We start from the raw sequence: 25,587 nt of genomic DNA, 5'->3' as shown, positions 1-25,587 counted from the left end.
GGCAGTGACGCGCGGCTCGCCGCTGCATACGTTCCTTCCGCGTGCTGCGCGCTCCGACCGGTGACAGTGAGTGACCCGCGACCCGCGACCTGTGCTAGTGTGTGTGACAGTGACGTGTCCTATAACGACACATCGTGCCTACAGTGATAATTGCAACTTTATAAAAGTTTATTATTGAATTCCTTAAAAAAGTTCTGAGTGGTTGTTTACCAATGGATGACTAAAAGGATCAGAATTCAATATATCTAGTAGGTAAAGTTTTTTTTATATATAATGATTAATTAGGTACAGTGTAAGAAATATAATATATATAATACAGGTATACGTACATATACATATGTAAGTATACATAGATACATAATATATACATACATCTTATGTAGACATATTATATCATATATGATGTATAAACATGGTGCAGGGGGTGCTTTATTAGTTTCGCGTAAAACTGTTACAAACAAAAGTTATTTTTTTTTTAATAATAATAATTATTATTACTGTATACTTATCATATACCTACATATCTCTTTAAAAATAAATGTTGAACACTCAACTAATATGCCGTTAACTGCCGCAATGACCCTATAGATACCGCCCTAAACGCAATAAATAGTTTAACTGTGCCTAGACATAGGCTGTAACCGTATGGTAACCGTATTAAAAATTACCACTAACAATTTGCGCAGTAAAAAAGCGTTATTAGTAGGTAATTTACAGTAGGTAATAGTCAAGATAAATTATAATACTTCTGGAAAACTGAAGAACCACTTTTTATAAGATTTCCAAAGATATAAAACAGACTAATTAAAAATATTCGTTGTTGTGGAACGCTGAACGCTGGTGCGGTAAAGTTTTATTATAGTTTGGTTTGGTGGGTCATTTACTAAAAGGTCATAATCATAAGATAGGTAACCAGTCTTAACTTTTACTCTATTCGAATTTTTGGTAAGACTTTCACATTTCGTTTACTGTTTAGGTAGTTAGTACCTACATACAATTTCATTAGAGTTGGTAGGTACCTATCGTATAATATTATGCTCGTTCAGTTTCAAGTCGTTTATTTTTTATTTGATTTAGAAAATTGCCACCTAAAATCTTTAGGAACCACTAGTTTTTTGTTTACAAAGATTCCGTCGAGTAATAGTTTATAACAAGATTAGCTATAATTAGGCAGTATAGTATACCACCATGTTAAGGTGATATGTAAGACAGCCAACTAGCGCCGCCGAAAAAGCCGCTTTTCCGAGGTTATTAAATTAGTATAAAAAAACTGTTGACACAAGTACAAACTAAAAAAACCGTTGTGGTGTGGTGAGTGAGACGCATTGCATGAGGGGAGATGACGACTTTGACGGTTGTTGTTTTGACGCAATCAGTGTGCGTACTCGTATCACGGATAGTAATTCGATAGACGGTTTTATAAGTTTCAAACGATACCGACCGACAGACAAGGGCGCTGATCAAGATGAGATACTTACAAATTGCTATCGAATTATGCGACCGACTTGAGAATATTCAAGATTCGCACACTGCAAAACTACACCATTTTCTTATTTAATGTCTCCTAACGTGACAAATGACGATGTTTAGAAAATAAACCCATTTGAACTTACATAATACACTCGCAAGCAATGAAAGTTTCCACCCGCAAAATGCCGACACCAAAATAATATCATTTATAGGTAATGAGCATTTAATTTGAACACAGTATTGACGGTTTTCATTGATAATATTCTAATGGGCTATTAAATATAACTTACTTCAATATTGCACACGGCAGGATTAAGCTAGTCCTTCCTTTCCGTTTTGGAGTAATTTGGTGTTAATTTGGTTTAAATTGTTATTTCTATTCTCATGCAATGTAATGTAATGTTAAATTATAATGTTAATGCAAGGCAATGTTAATTTATAATGTTAATTGTGGTTACTTAAATTGTTATTTATATTCTCATGCATGCTGTGTTATTTTGTGCTACACCCAAAGCGGTAAAATTACATTGATACTTTTATTATTGTACCTAAGACTAACAATATACATGTAATTTAAGGCAATAAAGAAAGAACTGAACTGTTACTTCACTGGATTTTTTTCATTGCTCGCGAGTGAAATACGTGTTCAAAATTTTTTTTTTATATCTGTCATGAATTTTTAAAAATTTAATATTTAGGTAGGTACTTTTATGTAGGCACAACATATTATTATTACAAAGGTTAAATTAAAACGATGCCTTTCCTACCTATAGGACAAATGGAACATGTTCAACTATGTTTAAAGACCTGATGATCTTCAAATGGCTGAGCGGGTCATTGTTATGTAACCTTATGATTTACATAAATTCCTGGAAGTAATAGAGAACGTAGAAGTATACATAACACAGTAGGTAGTAACAAATTTCGGATCGATAAATAAGCTGATCTTCAAACGAATGAACCGATTTTCATGATACATGATCAAGATACGCATCGCATGCGGCGCATCTACACCACAGATTAGAGAGCCTATGTTCTAATCTACACTCGGGGTAACTCGGGTGACGAACACGCGTTCCCGGGTCATCATTCCCAAACTCATATTTCCCATTGAAGAAATACCGAAAGCTTGATATTTTTTACGAAAGTTTGTTTGTCCGATGAAAATATTTCCGATTTTATAATGTACCTAAGTGTGCAGAAAATATTGTATCGATTACAAATACATACCCATACCCTATATATAGGTAGGTTGATCTATGTATGAGAATGTAAAATGAAACAAACTTTAGTTATTTGCCAAATTAAGTAGGTACTTAAACATAATGCATACCTAAATACCTATATACCTGATTGCCTATAAACAATACGTATGATCTCTTCAACTCAAAATTGTTATACAAAGAGCTTATACAGTTTATTATTTAAAATTAATAGGTACACCGTGAAATGCCGTTGCCGTTCCATATATTATTATATCACTGGAACTTTTTCATTGCTCATGAGTGTATAAGAAATTTGGTAACGTGTTGTCGCTTCAATGATATCTGAAAGGGATTATGAATTAAACTGATCAGCTGTTTGAGATCACCATCTCATGAATAGTTCATTACAAGATCTGACTTTCCATTTAATTTTTACCCGACTGCCGAAGGAGGAGGGTAATGTTTTTCGATTGTATGTATGTATGTATGTTTGTCTGTTTCTTTGTTCCCTCCTGTAGCCTAAACGGCTTGATAGATTTTGATGTATGAGATATTGTCCTATCGATTTGAAATTTGGTAACATTATGTAACATTAGGCGGTGGGTGGTACTAGTAAAAATAATATTATCCCACACTCGACCGAATATTCATTTATTTAGGTTATAAGTTAGTTGTATCTGTGTGTTAAGGGTCGGTATGTTTGTTTATGTCTGTGGAATTTTAGACACATAGGTACATAATACATATACACATTATGCTGACGACCACAATTCTAGATGTGCAGGTTTCCTCACAATGTTTTCCTTCACCGTAAGATCATACCTTATTTCCATAGCATTCCAGGATTTATTACTAGGCTATTATAGGCATTCCCAGGTAGCGTGATTGTCATACGTACCTAACTCTCTCACTAGTAGGTACACGAGTGTAGGTAGATTACATTAATACTTACTGCCAGTTTCAATAACTCCATCTATCGATAGCTGACAGTTACTTTCATACAATTTTGACAGAATGCAACTTTGAATGTGCAAATCAAATGCATAATCGTATGATGTTAACTGTCAGCTATCGTTACATAGATAATTGAAACGGGCAGTAAGTGTCAGTACATAAAGTGCCAGCCTCAGATAAAATCGAATGTATCTACGATTTTTATACATGTTGTTAGGTTCCCTAAGAGTAGTTCATTCTGAAATCATTGCAACCCTACTCCCGTGGTACGGTCAGGTGCAGAGAAACCTGACCCCCCTGTCATACTAACAATGCTTCTGAGGGGGGTCAGATTTATCTGCCTCTACTTATACTGAAAAAAAAAGTTTTGGCTCTTTCAGTTATTTTTAAATGTGCTGTCACATTGCTTACAATTTAAGAAAAAAATATCACTCTAGTAGTGATGTAACGAATGTGTGTTTTTGGACATTCGCGAATGCGAATGCGAATGCGAATATCTGATATCGACATTCGCGAATGCGAATGCGAATATTCAGCTTGTGTTCAAATTTAGAGCCATTTTATATAGTATGTTTTAGTGGCAGTCTCGTACTAAACGAGGTACGTTACGTTCTAGGCACATTCCGAATCCGACTAGCCAACACTAGTCGCAGTTTTTTTGTAAAAGTAGTAACACTTTAGTTAGCTCCGTAACTGTTACGACACACTGCGACTGTGTGCGGTTTCTGAGGATGACTTACACGAAACATTTAAACGTATTTAAATATATGGCTGTCTTGTTCTGACACTACAAGGGTTATTGGTAAGTAGACCTGATCCTTTCAAGAGGTGATAGAGTAAGACATTTTCAGTCGATTGAACCTATAATTCATTATCCGAAACTTTACCATTTCTTTAATATTTAAGTTTTTTTTACATTATCAGCTTGTAAGCTTTTAAATAAGATATTTTAATATCAAATCGATTTAGGTATCACTAAGATATTATGGTCAAAACAACCAGAAAACGCGGAGAAAACTCAATAGGGGATTCCATACAGTCAACGGGACTGAAAACAATCACACTTTTTACCTTTAAATTGGGCTAATCTTGTTAGTTTTCCTGTTGAATTTTGTCCGCCTGTGCTGGTTGTTTTGGCCATATCTTGGTGATACCTCAATCGATTTGATATTGAAATATCTTATTTGAAAGCTTATAAGTTGATAATTTTTTTAAGTTGAAGTACACAAAAAAATGTCACATGATATTCTTTTTTAATTTAACTTATATTTTTTTTACGTTTTGAATATATTTTAAAATGTTTAATTATTTTGAGATATTGTGTCTAATTTAAGTCAAATAAATAAAATAAATAAATAAATAGTCATTTATTTCAGGTAATGCAGTACCCATATTGTCTTAAAACTAGCTACAATAAAAAATCTAAATAATGCACATTTGATTATTTTAATTAGTTTATTAAGGTGTCACTTATACAAAACAACAAAAAAAAAAATGAAATATGGCTAGTTCTTTTTCTGTTTTAAGCATAACATTTTGTCAATGAAAAAAAACTTAAATATTAAATATCTTAAAAATGGTTAAGTTTTGGATTATGAATTATAGGGTTCAGTCGACTGGAAATGTTCAGGTCCTGAAAGGATCAAGTCTACTTGAAAATAATCCTGTATACCTACTGTCAAAATACCGTTTTGTTTGTTTAAAGAGTTTCTGTGCTACCACAAAAAACTTTAAACACAGTTTAACAAGTGTTTAAAACAGATTTTGACAGATTTCGTAGGCGTTTGACAGCGCTAAACACCTGTTAAATTCTGTCTAAGTTTTTGTGGTAAAGCCCTTTATGTCTTATGAAACTATTAACATTTAAAGTTTCATTTCCCAAAGTAAATAAATAATACCAAATGATAAAGTAAGACTGGAAATGGAAATGTGATTTAGAGGGTAACTAGAAATAAAAAAGTTATAGATGAATGGATTTAGATTTTGTTAACCTACCATTATTTTCAAATAGTTTTTGTTAATAAGTACTGATATTCGCAAAACATTCGCACAAAATCTTGCGAATGCGAATGCGAATGCGAATATCCAAAAACATGCGAATATTCGCGAATGCGAATGCGAATGCGAATATTCGTTACATCACTACACTCTAGGCCTGTTTGTTGCGAATACAAGCGGTAAAAGTTATTTTTTTTATAAGTTACGGTACTTAATGTATGAAGAAATTTTACTGGCTAAATTAATACAATACGATACACTTTATTTGCATCAAGAAAAATAATATCAAAACTTAAACATAAAAAAGTAGTTACAAAGGGGCGGTCTTATTGCTAATAGCAATTTCTACCAGACAACTTTTGGATGGGAGAGAGAGTGAGTTTATAAAAAATATTGATCTTAAGATGACTGCCCCTTCAGGGATTACAGTCGTGAGTGCATATGTATGTATATGTATGATCTTAAGATCTAAGAAGGCGGGTAAAGAATTTATTGAAAAATTTATTAATGACCTTCAATGATGCTCAAAATTTTTAAAATAAAAACTGATCGCCTCATGTTTGGCTTAAATTATTGTAAATTTAGTTCCATCACAAAGCTCAATAACCAGATAAATATACCTACCAAATGCTTCCTTACGGTAAATAAACAAAGAAAACTAAAACATGAAGCAACATAATTATTGCAGTTTTTCAGGCACCATGGGAGTACCAGGCAGGTAGTACAGGGTTGTATATTTCAGGATAAAATAGATAATATGTAGTACCTAGATATTTAAGAGTACTCTTTATTTCCTTACCAAGAAATTTAAGTAATATTTTGCATAACAACTTATTTAGGGTAAAACGGCGGCATTATCGCGATCATAGCGATCTCTTCCAGACAACCTTAGGATGGATGGACTAAAAGAGACACAAATAGATATAAAAGAAATAATTATAGTTTAATTAATATCTATACAATATAAGCATAAAAATATACATACAAGTGCATACACCTAACTTCATATACCTACTAGATATACATATTATTCAATTCAATTCAATTCAATTCAATTCAATTTATTTATTTCAGATTTGCAAGATCCATAGTTGTTAGTATGTACAATTTATTCTTAAGAGCTAGTGTTAGTATACATGGCGAATATAATAATAATATTGTAATAATTAAATTTGTACTACTTTAATAATAATACCTTTATCAGATAGGGCCAACCTCTGATTATTATTATTATACTTTACATAAGGGTATATATCCTATCATATATGTACTTATGGAAGTATAAAAATCAAAATTATATCGAGTAACCTATCCACAAGTGTCAACATTATTAAGTTTGGGATCACAGTACAGCTCTATGCAAGTTAGTAGAATAATCGTCCTAGACGAATCCAAGGTAGAGAGCGAAAGATAGCTTTGTATGAGATACACCGATGTAGATGATATTGATACCCCAACAGCTAGTGACTAGTTCCATCACCTACAAAACTCGTGCGCTTCAGCTTTTTAATAGCTTAGCTAGCTAGGGCGGAATTTATACTGCATCACCCTACTGATCCTTGGCAAGACTACTAAAACATTCATCTGTTCCCTCCTGCAGGCGTGCCGGCGGCGGCTATGGGCGCGCGGCGGGCGCGATGGCGGTGACGTGCCCGGAGGTCATGTACGGCGCCTACTACCCGTACCTGTACGGCCGCGGCGCGCGCTACCACCACGCACACTTCCAGTATGACCGGGTGAGTACCACCATCAGCCAATAATCATCCACTGCTGGACATATAAGCCTCTCCCAAAGAGCGCCACAACACTCGGTCCTCGGCCGTCCTCATCCACCCACTACCCGCCTAAGTTCGTCGTTCCAGCGGGCAGGAGGGCGTCCCACGCTGCGTTTGCCTGTTCATGGTCTCCTCTCGAGAACTCATCTACCCCAACAGTTATCGGTGCTCATGTAAGCTGGCAGGTAGTTCTATAAATTTGGGAGTAGAATTCCTGCTTCGCTGACGAGAGATATATATACCTTCCTAGTAAACACACTCTTAACAGCCTTACCGCAGGATTCAGAAAATACGAAATTGTATAAGTTAAAGTGAGTATTGAAACCTGCGTACGGGGCTAACCGTAGGCACCCCCCGGAGCGCCGCCGCCGCCTCTTTCCTCGAAAATAAACGTTAGAACTTGCATCATATGGATCACCATCAGGAAGGTTACTCTATGCTGACGAAAAAGTAACGAACGCGAGCTGTCATGCCATCGGAACGTTACAACGAGATAGAGTTGAGGCACGCGCAGCAGCGCTCCCTATCTTTGCTTTTCGTCATGTAGAGTGACTCCCCAGGTTCGTAACTCTGAGTGGCTGTGTAGACTGTCGCTGACTTTTTACGCTTCACTTTCGTCAATCATTCATTATAAGCACAAATCAAGATAATAAGATAAATAATACGTCATGATAGTCCGTGGGCCCGTGTAGAGCACACAGTGCGCCCCGCGCCCCTCCCCCCCACCTCGCCGCCGCCGCCGCCGCCGCATTCTTCATTACGCACTGCCACATTCCGATAGCCGATCAATATATTTTTTATCCCTTCTCTACTAATATGGAATTTTATATTTATTCATCGTATTACAATGCTGTATCTGTGATGCGATGACGCCTTAATCACTTGTTCTTGCTGAAACATTTACAAATAGTTGGCAGCTGTTTGTGTAGATGCATTCAGTGGTGGGTGCGCGCATTCCCGACGCGCGATGTTGATGAAGAACCTGCATAGTTAGTGGTGGATGAGAGTGGGACACTCGCAGATCACATGTAGCGTGTAGTGTGCAGTGTGTAGAACAGCGGCACCGGTCGGACCGGCCGCCATACATCACGGCGACATCGCCGGCACAAAAACCCGCCGCCGCCGCCGCCGCCGCCGCCGCCCATGGTAATGAGAGCCGCGCTCGCCGTCCACTCGCTGTCACACTCTGTCAATCATAAAGAATACACAACATTTGCGTTTGTATAACCAGCACGTAGTCAGCTAGACATAGGCCTCTCTCAAGGAGCGCCACATTGCTCTATCCTCCACGTTCGTTAGCCACCAACTATCGGTCTTACATAGATCGTCAATACAACGAGCTAGAATAAGCTTTCGTATACCTACTCCACTCGAGAACTCATACACCCTAAATAGTTATTAGTTCTGCAGCAGATATGACTGGCTCACTGCCGCTTTGCACAGGTGCTCAGCGCAGTATGTTAGCAGCTGAGCAATTTTAAATCAGTTGACTGGTTCAACAGTGTCCACGTTTCTGCACCACAAGTCATGAACGGCAGGATGCTCTGGTTGAAGCACTGTGTCATCAGACAGTTGACCAACGATCACTGTCTCTGTCCGGTTTGTGTTGATAGGTTGGTATTTAACATTAATATCTGATACAGGTTGGAATTCTATCAACGACCAACCCGCAAATAGATACCTGATATCCTGAACAATACTAATGTAATAGAACCCGGCGCCGCCCGTCGCCCGCCGCCCGTCGCCCATGCTAATGGCACTGCGACCGCGCGAAAACCTCTTTTTGCGTCCTCACGATCATCGCGCAGCCTTCATAACGCTCACTTTTTACTCACGCCATATACGAGCAATGTTTCCTATACTCGCTGCTAACATACTGCGCCGAGCACCTGATTCTAATACTAACTGGACATTACCGGCCATACACACATTTATTATGCTAACTACGATGAAATCTTGCCTCCTTGTGGCAATCTGTAGAAATGGAGATAAAAAAACTGTTGTTTTAGTAACCGTTTACGTTTCTGCTGGGATTGACGCTATTGAAGCTGTCGGTGGAAGTAGAAAGTTTACTATTTATGATATAGGTAATACCTAGGTATAATACATAGTTTTAAAAAGTGTCCTAGATCAATAGCAATGTCAACAGTGAGTCCGAGCTGCGTGTGCCGCCGGCCTCCGCTCACGGCCGGCGGCGGCGGCGGCGGCGGCGCGGGGCTCCACACACGAGGCACAAGTCACACAGTTATTCCTCTCCACAACTAATTATACTCACATAGCAGTTAGTTGCGTACAGCTGGAATCCGTTTGCTTTGATATATTTTTATACGGTGCGATCGTACAGATAAATATGAGATAAATACGTAAGAATGCTAATTAATATTACGTAAAAGGGCACGTTTTGTAATCTCGGGAGATTTATATGAACAAGAATGAGTCTTTTCATTGGAATCTGCTGATTAATTTGGCTAGACGTCTAACTATGGCGGTGGGAATGCTCGAGCTATTACTGATAATTATCGTATAGCTGTATCACAATTACACTACCGTTTAGTCAATGTTCTCTGTGTTTCAGCATACCATTATTTAGTGACAATTTTACAATAGATTTATTACAATAACGCTTTTTTTCTTCAATAAATAAATATAGCATACTTACATGAACCATTTGGGCCTTGCCTAAAGGTTATTAGGTAGAGACCGGCCGGTTAATGTAGAGTATTCTAGAGCAATCCAAACATGAAGAAGATATTTATTAATGTAATTTCAGTTAAGTAGTATTTTATACAGCAGACATGTAATTTCTTCTCACTGGTTGATCGTTCGGCTCAGGTAGAACTTGCTTAGGTGTTCTGTAGATAAATAATCTTCACCGTTCAGCGATGGGCCAGTCAGTCATGATAACCTAGCAGTTAGTTCAGTAGATCTTATTTTATTTCAGGACTTGGTTTTTCCCGAAAGATTGCATTTACCAACTATGCCTATGGGAGTATACATGATACCAGGATTATTTACTAGGCTTAATTTTTAATTGTTAGTTATGTTATTTTGTTTGACTTGTGGCACTAGCCGATGAATTGCGCGATGTGGTCCATCCAGGCATGCCCTCCTGAAACGATTGACCGTGTCCCTAATGTCCTGATGTCTGTTTCAGTTCAACGTGGGTAGCGGCGGCGGCAGCGAGGCGTACGGCGGCGGCTCGGGGTCGAGCGGGGCCGTGTCCCCCGCGTCGCCCCCCGCGCACGCGCCCCCGGCCCACGCGCCCCCCGCGCACGCGCCACCCCCGCGCCTGCGCGCCAAGGAGGAGGACCTCTCCACGCATGGTCGCGCCAGCGCTGATGGTCAGTACCTCACATCACACCTGCTACTGAGACTACCACTCAAAATAAATCTTTCAGCTTCATACACTTTGAGCTCTCAAGATAATTCTTATTGCTAAGAAACCTGGTTACTCAGTGAAATCATTCTTTGTCCTTCTCTAAATAATTTGATATTTACCAGCAGGACATAAGCAGTCATGAACTTACATATTTTAGTCCTTTTCACTCCATACTCCATACTGTCGACGTCTCTCGGTCGCTCTATTGTGTGTAGGAATTCAATTGCCGCCTATTACCAGCTGTCATACGTTGGAGCATCGGCACAGAGTCCAGCAATGTAACCAAACAGCTGATGTTCTGTTTATTTTAGCCTATTACTTAGCTATTTTATGGGTTTCTGTCAAGGGCCTACATAAAATAAATAGAATAAAGTAAAGTGGTTACACCGGTGATCTAATGCTTCTGCCACCCTCGGAGAGTCGGGAGAGACCGTTGTCGGGCATGCATTGATTGTATAATGATGGTTAAACCAACTATGGTTGTATGTTGCAGGCGGCGGGTCGTCGGAGTCGGAGGGCGAGATGGGCGGCGGCGCGGCGGGGGCGGGCGGGACGGGCGGCGCGCGCGCGCAGTACGTCAGCGCCAACTGCGTGGTGTTCACGCACTACTCGGGCGACGTCGCCGCCGTCGTGGACGAGCACTTCGCCCGGGCGCTCGCGATCGACAAACCCAAAGGTAACTTCATTGTCTCATTTTTGCAGAAGTCCCACTGGAAAATCTTTTAAGGCGAAGCGAAGCTCGCGAAAATGATATTTTATAATAAAGGGAGGAAGGGGGAAAACTTGAGGGGGAGAGATTGGAGTCAATTGTAGGTATGTTAATAATTGGATCGCGTAGATTACGAGTGCTTATAACGCACACATGTGCAGACTCCGCCAGATGAACAAAGCCTCGTTTCAATAACGATGACGAAACCTGAAGTTGCAACAATACTCACACCATTCCTCCACAAGCTGATGCGATATTAAGAAGAAGCAACTCGTTTGTCAGGTCGGTAGAGTGCGTACCTGGAACAGCGGGCAAAAACCGCGGCGGCTGTTCGGAGAAGCGTCCTGCCGCTAGCAAGGACCAGAGGGTCACTTTAGCTTACGAAATTAGAATTTTCGGAGAGCAGCAGCGCTAAATACGACTCTATCTCATTCTATGAGAAGTACTGATGGTATGACTCTCGTACGTCCGTCCCATGGAAGTAATATGTACTAACCGTCCGTCCTTTGTCAAGATAGAGTAACCCTGCGGGCGAACCTCCATTACACTGCCACGTTTAATTACCTCCGCCCGCTCACTTCATTTGCTGATTGTGTCTACGGCCGCTCTCTAAGTTATAATCTCAATTTGCTTTTTAATTGGTTTAGTTTAGCTTGGAGTTAATTAAAACACGATTTCAAGATAAGTAGAACTTAATAAAGTATCCGATTATAAATTAGAGTCTTTCTTTACACAATTTGAAAATAGCTCATCCATATCAAATGATAGACCATGAAGATCCAGGGTAACCTCTATAGTCCTCTACCTCTACTCGAGCCGTCACCCGCCGCCTCAGCCAAGGCCGGCTCGGGGCGGCGGCGGCGGCGGCGGTAATGAAGCGGAGATGACACGAGATTAAAGCAATGACACAACCGACCGGTCCGACGACACCTACCAAAAAATAGGTCGATTTAGTGATTCAACGCGCGAGGGGACTCGGGACATAGTTCCGCGGCCGCGATTAGATCGGAAAAAGCGCGGGCCATTACTTAAGGACTCCGCCGAAAGGAGAGGTCAGACAAAAACGCATAGCGCTCCCACATTCAGGCGAGCGGCGCGGCTTTGTGCGCCGAGGCCGGGGCAAAAACGGACATCGCGCCGGCATGCGCGCTGCCGCCCCGCCACGCTTGCCGCCCCCGCCACGCTTACCGCCCCCGCCCCAGGACCAACATCACCAGCAAACTGCAGCAGACTATCTCTATATTGCTTCCCATCTATTTGAACTATCAACCTTCAGCAAAGCTCAGTTATAGGTATGGTAAATGCAGGAGTGTGCTGCAAATGAGGCGAGCAGGCGGGGCGGCGCGGCGGGGGCGGCGGGGCAGGGGGGAGCATTCTCATTCTCACGCCGCATTCCGAGAACGAGCGATGTTTTATTGTGTGCGATGCTACAACAATGTCTCCGAATACTGCCGCGATTAGTTTTCCCTAAATGTTGGTTTATTTTTGGGCGGCGCGGCGTGAATCACTCAGAGTGCATTGTATTTTAGGGTTGAAAGACTTATAGTCAAATGATTTTATTATGTTACTAGTGGAATACATTTTCAGTTGTAGGCTATAGGTGCTGCTGTCTCTACTTACCTGATTTCTAAATATCTACGTATGTACTACCTACAACTAAGCAAAAAAATATCAAATCAAATTCAAATACATAAATGTAATAAAAACTTCACAAAAATATTATAATAACCGAATTTTAGGAATGCGGTAGACATACATCTATGTTATCGTGAAAGATGAAAGACTGCTTTGATTTAATGAAATGAAGAATTATGACAAGTTTCTTCATAATAAATGATCCAGAATTTAGATGAATAGAAATGTCTCTATCTTCTTTTTCCTTTTCCCACTGACTCACTAATCACGTGCCGCCGCCACCGCGCGTTCAATGAAACGATAATGGTCTATCGAAGTGTGGCTATGAGCCGAGCACCAGCACCCAAACACATTAAATTGGGAGATAAAAGTTTAATGACGCGATAAGGCGTTGTAATGGTGGAGTGATGTGTGGTAGTGTCGTCACGTCGTCTGTAGATGTCGGGTCCGGGGGCCGGAGGAATGTGCGCGCGGTCACAGTGTGACGTCACGAGCGTGATGTGCCCCGGAGGACACGGAACACGGCTGTCGACCGGTTCACTCCGAATAATTCCAATGATAATGCGGCGGCGGAATTTGCACCCATGAATGAGATTTTCGATTGAGCTCATTAATACACTTGTGATCCGCAATCAATGTAAATTTTATTGCCGCTGATTCCAATCATTTCTTGTTTAGATTAATGTGTTTCTTAAACTGGTATTAGAATGTGAACTCAGATTTCGCAGTAAATCACTGTGACATAATATCTACAATACGGGCTCCAGCTCCAGTAGTTAGCCTTGTCGCTCCTTCTTTTAGTTGTCGTTTAAATGGACTTACATGACTGCAAATCAAACGAAATTTAAAGCGACATACAAACATATCTTAAAAAATTAAACCTGTACCTATCTAAACTACCTATTGTAAGATGTGTAATGCCGCGTGTGTGTTGTTGCAGAGAGCGTGCCGATGGTGTCGCGCAACCTGCCCGCGTCGTTCTTCAACGCGCTGGCGTGCGCGGGCGCGGGGCCGGGGCCGGGGGGCGCGGGGGGTGCCGGGGGCGTGGGGGGCGGCTGCGGCGTGGAGCTGTACGAGTACGACCCGTGGCAGGCGTACGGGGGCTACGGCGCGGGGGTGGGCGCGCAGTACGGGCACGCCATGGGCGGCTACGGCGGGCTGCTGCTGGGCCGCGGCGTGCCGGCGCAGTACAAGCCCGTGGACTGGGCGCACGGACACATGGAGCATGCACACGCCGCGCACTGCTCGCCCTACTCCTACCCCGCCGTGCCCGGTACGTACTGCCACCAGGACCAGGCGCCGCACGCCGCCGCCGCACGGTAACCACCATTCTGACACCTTCTCTCTCGGTGTCGGACGCTAAACTGTTGCTTTGCTTACTAATTTTGTATTTAAACACTAACACGTACTTAAGGAGCACTTTTATATAGACGTAGGTCACATAGGTCACAAATACGCGTTTAAACAGTTTTCCATAAAACGTATCTAACGTAAGAACTCACAATGTAAATATCAAGAAAACGGACAAAATGTATTAATCGCACGATAATGACTTATAAAACATAAGCAGCATACTTGCCCGATGACGTAGCAGGCGGAAGCAACGGAGCTATGTGTTTGTGACCGACCTTTGAGAGATTCTTGACTTGAACAGTATAGTCATCATTGCATGGAGGTACGGTCAGAGGCAAAGAAACCTGACCCCTCTCAGAAGCTCTACTATATGCGATACCAACATAACTAAACATTAAGTTATTGACACATAAGTTGACTATATATTTGACCTGTTAGTTATTAATAGATAGAGGTAAATGATAAGTAATGTATGTATTATATTCGTGTTATGATATCTCATACTCTACATAGCATCATGACATATCTAATACCAATCAGAAGAGAGGGGCTCTGCCGCTTGTCAGAAAAACGTTGCGTGATTCGTTTTCTGCGGGCGTCTGCGGGCCGCGGTGATGCGCCGATAGCCGGTAATTGCCGCGGCCGACGGTTGATGCAACAAAAACGGCGGCGGCGAGTTGAAACGACTCCAGGGAGGTGTCGCCGCCTAATGATGACGATTAAAATTAATTTGAGCCCAGCGCCCCCCGCCCCTGGCCGCCCCTGCCCCTTGCCGCCCCCGCGCCCGCGCCCCCCCCGCGCCGGTTGCAAATTAAATTCCTCTCTGCGGGCCCGCGCCCCTTGTCTCTACATCTTGATGTGCCACTTGATTGATGTCGTTTATATTTCCTCCTCCGCTCGCTATTGTCTATGTATCAATTTCTCAAACACGCAATTTGCGCTCCTCTGTAGTGCTGCCGTTTGTCGGCCCCGCCGCGGCATTATTACATTAATTGCATGTTTTTTTTAATTACAGACTTCGTTTACGTTATGGTGCTTAGATTGGAATGTCGGTTCGTTTTGAGTTTATTTTTTAGACTGTACTCGGTACTGGTTATAATGGCGTGGTTTACTCGCCGTACTGTTACGTTACCTACAGCAGAGTAGTCGCTCGTCAGTACTCACTGTATTGTACTAGCTCACTAGTATTTAATTATAACAAACGGAGAGGAATTCAGAGGAAAATTCCTTCAATCCTTCATTGTCACTCAAGAGTCGACGCACACGAGCCATTGATAATCTAGAACCGGAGGTCGGGAATCAATATTAACATAAGTTCCCGGATTCCAGTTCTATCATTAACATTGGTGTATATCTAGGAGTCCGTAGAAGTATAATGATTCTGGAAAAATCGGTTCAATTCAACCGTAAGTAAATTCATCCCTGTCTTGGGGTCCTTTGGTTATGTCCCGTCTGCGATGCTCCATAGGATAGGCAAGTAGTCAACAAGAAAGCTTATCGTTTTCCCGAAGTCTGAATATTATATTCCTCGAATTTGCTTGGGACTTCATTTCGTTTAGCGAACAGTACTGGACTGTAACTTGATTTATGAGTTTTATGACTATGGTACATAATTATATGATTGTTCTTAGATTACTTATTAGGTCAATTCCTCAGTTTGTTTCTCACAATAGATTTTCTTAACTTTGGGCAGCGGTAGCGTTTCAGTTGTGTATAAGGACACACTCAGTTCATTGATCAATAAGGTTCCGTTAGTTATTATTCTGTGGTTCCGTGCGAGGGCACGCGTGACTCCCCGGTGCCGCGGGGGCGGGGGTGGGGGCGCGGGCGGGGGCGGTTATTGACAAATACCACGCGACACGCGACGCCCCTCAGACCGACGTGTGGGTGTCGCTACACACAACATCCTGTACATTGTACAACACAACATACCTACCCTGCTGGCCCCGCGCCCTGCATGTGTGTACAGTCGTATCCTGTCTACACGTAAAGTCTGTAATATTGCGTTCTTTGCGGTGGTATTGTTAAATAAATAAATAAATAAATAAAATAAGTTGGGCGTACGTTTGCTATATGAAGCAAATATTATTAAGAATTTTGTTTACAGACAAATTTAACCATGCTCCGTAGCAAACATACATGGAAAGCGCTTCGTAAAGGGCAAAATAAAAATCACTGAAACAAGAGCCAAAACTTACCGTTTCTCGAGTACCAAGAAAGTAGCGCAACGTTTTCAGGAATATTTTCTCAACAAATATAAAATCGTAGAGTACATGCGTTTTTGCGATGCACGATGTGGTAAGTTTTAAATGACCGTTCATTTAAATTTTTTTTTTTTCTTACTTAATGGCCACTTGCGATCGGTCCTGAGACCATAAGCAGGTATTTTCTGTGAGCGTCACATGTCGGGTCTGTCATCCATTGATTGTTTCCCCATGTTTTAAACTAGTCCCCTTTTGTCAAGATCCAGGATTTTGACAAAAGTTCATTTAAATGAGCGTAGTAAACTGTTCATCGCGGTATTCCCGACGGGAAGCTCTTTAGCGGACTAATTACGCACATCCACTCGGAATATCTGGAGCCGTGATTACCTACATTATAATAGGCATAGATACCTACGTAATATTAAGTAATATTATGTATACCTGTGTATCCACTTTGTATGGAAGACATGCACAGCGGACTACTGCGAATAGGAGAGTATTCAGTACTGATCTGTACCACAGTCTGTCTGTACCTACCTATGTACATAGATGTAGTGATGAATGGTCGAGTACAAGCCAGTAGATTGCATCAGGCCCGTCAGTCCGTCACTCTTCACCGGTCAGTCAGCCCCCGCCCCCGCCCCCGCCCCCGCCCGCGCCCCGCTGCCGCCGCCGCCGCCTCCGACGGGTGTCAATGTGCAAGACTGCATTCTTTATTATCTTTGTGCCGTCGACTAACTCGCCGACTGATAATACTCGTCTTGTGCACTTATTTACTAATCACTAGTCAGGTTGGCAAAATAAACTCAAAACTTCTCTCAGAATAAGTGTATTAGGAATTAATGCAACGCTTCAGTTGAAAGTTTTGGATTCTATATATTATTATTTACAGATGTATAAATTTGTACCTTTATTAGAAATTGGTGATCTGAAGATAAAAGTTGGCATCAGGGTAATTGCTGGATCCAAAATATCCAGTAGTGCCTGGATGAGGACGGCCGAGGACGGAGTGTTGTGGCGCTCCTTGGGAGAGGACTATGTCCAGCAGTTGATGATTATTGGCTGAGGATGAGGATGATCAGAGTAATAGTTTGAATAATGACAACGTCGTGGTTTAAATAGGCCTGAACGAAATTATATATGTAATCTGAAATGAAATCGAAATGAAATGAAATCGTTTATTTCTTTGACGTAGAATCTTAGAATTACTTGTCAAAAGTCATAATCTACCACCATTTCACAAAGGCCCCGTCATTAAGGAGGAAAGAAATGGCGAAAGAAACTCCTCGAGCATCTTTTCAACTTTTTCTTATAACTAATACAATTTTACTTATATCTAGTTAATACAATTTTACTCAAGCATATCCATTTCATTTTTCCAAATGCCTTAGCTGAGTTGGACAAGACATCTTATTCTTATACTGCTAAATATTAGAATTCTAATTCGTTTTAGGTTGAGATAAAGTAGGTAGGTACAAACAGGAATAGAAGCAATTCATTTTCACGGAAAATTCTTACAAACGCAAAGGTCACACGTAAAACTATGTAGTTAATATGATTGCCGCAACGTAGAAATGTATGACCGCTGCTTACAAGCAAGATAGCGATCGCACCGGCCCGACAGCAGCCGCGTTCAATTACCATTTATTCTGGACGTAACGACTATTGTGAGCAGCACAGAGCGTCGCGCGGACAGCGGGCAGCGGGCACGCATGGCGGAGTCAATCATTCCGGGAATGGCCCCATTTCCTCGAGATTTCCCCCGTCGAGGGGCGGCGCGGTCCGGCCCTGCCCCGCCCCCGCCCCGCTCCCCGCGCCGCCCCCGCTCGGACGCGAGCCATTAAGTTTATTGATGTAGCCGCCGCCGCCGCCGCCGCCGTCCCGCTCGCCGCGTCCCGCTCGCTCCCGCGGCCGCCGCGCCGCCGGCCACGGTTCTGCTCAGTTACGTCTGCTTTACGACCCATTTCCTAGTTAACATTTTATTTTCACTCCAAATTTAAAATTAAAGAGGTAATAATTTTCAAAATATTTATAACATGCATACGTATGTTTTATTAAGCACGACGTAAATAATGGTATCGCTTAACGATTCTCGTTCTCACAAAGATAAAAAAATCATTTACTCAACTTTTATAGTGCAGTTTAACGAGAAATTTAAAAGTGTGCAAGCAGGCTCGTAAACACTGAAAATGAATGAAATGATAAAAAACACTGATGTTTCACAGTCATTTCAATGTTTTATTGGTTGCGTCAACTATTATCTCTACAATAATATGTGTAGGTACTAGTGGTAGATATAAAAATTTTAATTATAAATTATATATAATTCTACTTCGATTCGATTCGTTTATGTATAAATAAAAATTACGATTAAACAGTTTAGTTTATTAATAATTATAAAGATTTAGTTATATGTACTGAGGTAAAATTATTAATAATTTTATTATAACTAAATCTTTATAATTATTAATAAACTAAACTGTTTAATCGTGAGCGGTGATTTTATAATTTTTTGTTTTCCCAGTTGTTATCTTAGTTAGGCGGCCCCTAGGCGATCAATTATTTTGCGTAATATTGACAATGGACAACATTTCATTTTCCCTATATTTTTATTAGTTATTCGGAAAGTTTATAGAAAATTAGTGGACCCGTATTTTTTTATTTTGTATATACATAAATTTTTGCATGTTATTTTTAACTTTAAAGTTAATTATTTTAAAACCGGAAGTGACGTCACATATTAGGCTCTATTTTTATTTTTGTCTATTGCCTGAGTCTCGAAAAAAAACATAAATGACACTGACAAGTGACATTTAAACTTTGTTTACATGCCAACCAACAAATGGGTCATTTTCAAATGACCTTGATATTTCTAATGATGGAAAGTAGGTACTTAATTACTTATCATGTAAAAAAATAAGCAGAAGCATTTTTTCAGCTGTGTAGGCGGTGCCATGCTCTGGGACATATTATATAGAGGTCATCTCTTAATAATAAATAAAAAAAATAGTCAGAAAGTGTCAGAACAGAATTAATGAAAATGACCCAAATAAACAACAACGTCACGATAAAACGTCAACGTCAATCAAAAATGAAAGTGACAGTTACTTTGTTTTTAAATCTATAGGCTTTGATCATCAAAATGCATCGCACCTGATGCATGACGTCATCAGCACTTTTTTACTATTTTATGATTTTCTCGAAAATGATATATCCAAAAAATACAAAAACATTTTTTTTGTGGTCTTTAGAGCTAAATCTCGAAATGGTTTTCGATTTGTAGCAGCTTTAGTTTTTTGAAATGTTGTCCATTGTGCAATATAATTCATCGTCTAGTATTAATATTGAAGATTGCGCAAACGTCAAAGAAGCTATCTTTCGATCATCACATTATCTATCTCTCGGGAAGAATGAGGCGAATGATTTATGTTATGAAGCTTCTGCGAAACGGAGCTCATGTGGAAGTGCTAATGCTGGTGTACAGATCTCTGTGCGAATCTATTTTGAACTACTGCATCTCAGCTTGGGGAAGTGCCCACAAATCGTCTCTCATACTGCTCGAAAGGGCCCAGAGAGCTGTTCTGAAAGTAATGCTAAGAAAACCGTACCAATATCCAACTAACGCCCTTTATGCTGAAACAAAAGTACTAACTGTCAGACAGCTGTACATTCTTAAGGTTGGGCTCTTACACCACCGATTCACCATCAAAAGCCCTAACTATGAGCACCTATTGGCGAAACGTGTCTTCTTGGTTAAAGTACCTCAGATAAAAACGGAATTTGCCAAGCGTTTTAAGCCTTATGCGTTTTACAGTATCTACAAATCAATTTTGAAACACGTCACTATTCAACGCTGCTCCATTTTGGAAAGTAAAATACAAATTGTACGATGGCTTCAAACACTGGACTATGATAAAACCGAATCATTGTTGGTCACACAATTATAGTTAATAACTGTATTTAATATATTTGTATAGGTGTATAAATGGCATATATCACGCATTCTACACACACACAAACACAAACACACACAGACACACAAAACACACACACACACACACACACACACACACACACACACACACACACACTCACACACAACACATTATTTATTATTTTTGTTTTTCTAAATTATTTGATCCATGTCTAGTAGCTATCACAGTTTTGTATAAACGTACACTTGTATTCTGGGTGCCCGCGATACAGTTTTACTAGTGCGGGGCCCGCTGTTAAAATGTAAATTGTGATATGTTTTTGTTCAATAAATATTTTTGATTTTTTTTTTATTTTTTTTTACGTAATTTGGATTAAAAACTTATTGCAAAATAAATATATTGCACAATATTATTGTAGGTCTAGGGTCCGCCTTATACATTTTCTGTATTTACGTTTGCCACACACTAGGAAGGAAAGTTATTTCATACACCTTCCAGACAACTTATGTACTCTATGCACATATATTTTCCACCTAAATTGAGTGTAACCTGAGAAGCGGGCGCCTACCCGACTGAGCTACCACCGCTTTTATATTGTTATTATGTACCTAGTAATATTTGTACCTAAGCTTTTCCGTGAGATGCATGCTTTCTAGGAATTATACTAAATGTATTAAATAATGTGCGTGACTAAAATGTCATCGTAACCATATTATTATTCCTATATTATGTCAATTTCGTAACCCAAATACTTGATACTTTTTAAAAACTTCTAGAGTGTATGCTCATCTACATCAAATCTTACTCTTATTATTTGCAAAGCAAGTTAGCTTTGTTTAATTGTACGAGATGCTTAAATAATTATTGTTATGCCTGATAATTACAATGTAAATTACAACTATAACAGTGCATTTTATTTGTCACCAGGTTTGGAGGCTCAAGTTCAGGATTCTTCTAAAGACCTATACTGGTTCTGAGAGGGACGCCGCGAGCCACCGCTAGCCGCCGCTAGCCAACACTAGCTACGTGTAGCCAACACTAGCCACGAGTAGCCAAAACTAGCCACCACGAGTAGCCACTCCTATCCGCCGGCTGATGCCGCAATGACAGTGACGGACGCCAGTGAGTGCAGTGACAGTGACCTAGTGAACAATGACGCCACCAGACTATGTGGAGACACTCGGACAGTGCAGCGGTGTCACCGGCGGTGGTCACGTGGGATGTAGGCGACGTAGTCACGACAGCACGGCCGCTGTAGGCAACACACGTTACTTATGACAACTTATTTATAATTATAAAAATATCATCGGTATTACTTACTTAAATAGTATTGTTTTAAAATTTGTATATAATGCTCGAGCATATAGTGTGTGCTGCTGTGTATAGCTCGAGCTCCGCGACGATGCGACTGCAGTAATGACAGTATTCCACGAAAAGACAATGTTACGAGTTTTTCTGTAAGGATTGTAAATAGATAAATATAATGTTAGTAGCAGCAAATGTGATAGTTATAGGTATACAACTATATAGCTGAGGGTGAGCGGGAGCGCACTACTCACTGTGAATTCGCAGCTCACGTTCATTGTCATCTTTGTCATGTATCATATTATTTCTCTGTTTATGTTTCGACTGCATCTGAATCAATGCCACTAAGTCATCTCTCTTAATAATTATAGAATGTATTGAGCAATCAGCAAAAAATATCCTAAAAGCTTTTAATTAATATTGATAACATTATAATGTTAATAATGTGCTACGCTAGAGCTACGCGGCGCGACCCGCGTGCATAGGTTAGAGTTCAACGCGCGCACGCACTTACAGCCTTCAATTATATTGCTTGATACATTATTATAATTTTATTTGAACTTCGTCTTTCCCAGAATAGTACATAAAACAATTTTAAAATAAGAGAGATGCTTTACCTAGAAAACCTATGTCTCCGTCTTCTAAATTTACATTTGATAAACCGAATAGAAGAAATGTTTAGACAAAATGATGTTATAATTAATAGGTACCTTTAGCATTAGATAGTTATAATGTAAAATAAATATTAAATAGATACGATAATATTAGATATTATATATAATGTATGTAAGTAGATAGAGATGTGGCGTGCATTGCTACGCGCAACAGTTGCCGCGTGTAACATCGCGTGTGACATGTCGCGCATTCCCCAATGCGCATATGCACGTATAATTAGTTCCAATCAGCCAGACAAATCATCAAATTGAGGCACCGGCCAACACTGATACTTCTTCACTATTACTTCATCATTACTGTGGTAAACATTAAACTACTTGTCGATGTCCAAAACGAATAAAGTATCTGTTGGTGTGGATCACATAATCCCTCAATATGATGTTTTGTGTATGCTGATTGGGAAATATTATGTATACCTATAGTATATAGCTGCGGCTTCAGCGCGGGCTCGCTTCATGAATTCAGGATGATTTTGCGACAGCTAAATGGTTCAGATATACTTACTCATATATAAAAAGGAGCAAAAAATATTGATGCTTACATGTTTTTTTGCTCTTTACCGGTATTTTCATTTACTGAAACACTGTAATGGCTTTACGGTCACTCGTGCAATAATGTCTACATACTATAAATAATGTTAAGAAGTTTAAAAAGTGTAATTTGATGTAAAATATTTGAGTTTATTCGCGTAGAAAACACATACACGGAGCTCCTATCACATTATGATGTTACTGCAACAAGCGGAGTGTTCTGTCGCTCGGTAGCAGCTCTGTACGTCGGTATGTACATGAGTACACGCAGTCTCTTTCAGCGAAACCATACTTTGCAACATAGATGTAACATTTTGGTAATTCATTTAATCTGTGAGGTTTGTTTCAACAGTAGCGTGCACCCGGCGCCCAGTGAGCGCCAGCGAGCGACACCACGCATGTGCGACAACACATGTCTATTTCGATAATCACATTGATTTACGTTACCTATTTACGACTGTGAATGTTTCTACAGAACAATGTCCGTTGAAAGTGACTGCTCGTGCACTATTGCTCAGATACCGCTGATGTTTACGAGCGACACGACGCTTCAGACTATAAATTACCAACTTTTATTAGTTTTAGTGAAGTGACGCGGCCACTTGATGCCACTTCACGACATACGTCAGTCTTCATTTTGTTTTTACTCGGATTGAACCAGCACTACTCTAAAGGAAACCTCATAAAAAGTAACCAAGTTTAAGTCTTTGCTAATTATTTAATTAGAAATGCAATAATTGTAAATCTTTAGTATACGTCAACACCAATTAAATTAAGGTATAATACTGTCATTGGTTTCAATTATCTTTATTATTTACAAAAATGCAATGTGAACTATAAAAACCAATCTAATATGTATCAGTAAATATGTATGTAATTTAATTCAACATTCTGTCTTTATTTTTAAAGCGAGCTCAATAAATATATTGCAAACAGATACCTATTGAGTTTTATTTTTGTACACATTTGGATATTGTTCTCGGTTGAATGTGTCGCGTTAATGTCGGCCTGAAATGGCTTTTAGTTGTTGGTGTAGAGTTTTAAAAGCTGCGTCGTAAAGCGACCGCGCCGTGATCTGTGAGCGTCGCCGAACAAACAATACATCTCCGCGCCTGAAATAACGCCATTAGCTCCACCGATGTTTGTAAACATGCGCCCCCACCCCGCGCCCCGCACCCCGCCCCCGCACTCCTCGCCACATAGACACAAACGTCTACAGGAGAGGCACTTAGACAATAACGCTTTTAGAAACATCTTCACAACAATCATCTGAAAGAGAAATAAAACCGCCATCAGTCGCGTCACCGGCGCCGCTCATTTGTCACCTGCTTATTTACGCTAATGTATCGTTAATGATGCCATTAAATTATTCATAATTGACTTGAAATGAAGCTTTGAAATGTAATTTTAAATGTCGTGCGATTGCATCGAGAAGTCGTTATCTCGAGCGTTACATAAATGCGAGTTCGCCGAGACTGTTGTACCGGGATGACTTCCGTGTAACGCCGAGGTCCCGCGGGAGCCATCCCGCCGCCGCTTCCTGTCTCCAACAAGCAGCAGGCGACAAGCTAAGTCGTTACTGGGTTCTTTACGAGCTTCGAATGAGAGAGGAGTCACCTTACAACATCAGGACTAATGCGTGACACAGTGCGATCGAAGATTAAACATTAGTTAAGTACTTGGCGCGTCCTGAGTGACTTAAAGGACACACACTATAAAAGAACACACACTCTGTTGAAATACATACTTGTATTATGTAATAAATAATATTTCAGTAGCTAAGATTCAAGTTAACTAAGTAATAAGAGTTCTTTGAAGCTAGTAACAATACCATTTGCTTTAATAGAGACATAATTATCTACTATAAAATTGCTTTGTATCAAATAGAATAAATGCTGGTACCTGAAGTTATTAATAAATAATGAAACACGTCAGTATTATTCAGAAAAAGAAAATAATGTCATTATTTACTATTAATCATATTAAAAGTTAAACATCTTAATTAAGTACTTTCTACGGAATTATTCCATCACCTGCTAATTCTAAGTAATAGTCACCACGGGAGGGCGACAGAGTGTCACGGATCACTGGCTGTATGAAGCGACTACCCTCCCCGCGCCCGCCCCGCCGCCGCCCCGGACGGGGCTCGCATGGCAAGTAGCCGCTACTTGTCCTCAGCTCCCCGCGGTGGATAAATCACCGCATAATGCCTTTGTTACAACCTGCGCGAGGGTCGCCAAATTAACCGACAGCGCCCGAACAAACCTGAAAACACAACACGACAATAAATATTCAGAGCCCTTTGATTTAATTGAATTCTCCAACGAGTCTACATTGTTACGAATAAGTGGCGAATATAGGAGGAGAAAAAACAAGGCAAATAAAGTTGGCGTTTGTTTTGTGTTGGTGCGGCGGAATGCGCGCGGCGTGGGAACCGCGAGTGACGTCACGCCGGCGCGT

General features: G+C 40.4%; 1 protein-coding gene across 1 annotated transcript; it reads left to right on the top strand.

Moving 5' to 3' along the window:
• On the top strand, positions 1–24,028 carry LOC119694920 (protein vestigial). Its single transcript, XM_038122511.2, has 6 exons — positions 1–252; positions 7,228–7,363; positions 10,557–10,743; positions 11,275–11,457; positions 14,066–14,398; positions 21,545–24,028. Exons 2-6 carry the CDS (start codon positions 7,265–7,267, stop codon positions 21,592–21,594), a joined length of 852 nt encoding a protein of 283 aa, XP_037978439.2. The 5' UTR covers positions 1–252; positions 7,228–7,264; the 3' UTR covers positions 21,595–24,028.
• Positions 24,029–25,587: the final 1,559 nt, after the last annotated feature.

This window comes from Plutella xylostella, chromosome 22 (assembly GCF_932276165.1).
Source record: "Plutella xylostella chromosome 22, ilPluXylo3.1, whole genome shotgun sequence".
NCBI classification, from domain to species: domain Eukaryota; kingdom Metazoa; phylum Arthropoda; class Insecta; order Lepidoptera; family Plutellidae; genus Plutella; species Plutella xylostella.
The sequence above is the reverse complement of the archived record's forward strand: the minus strand, read 5'-3'. Positions and strand labels throughout refer to the sequence as shown.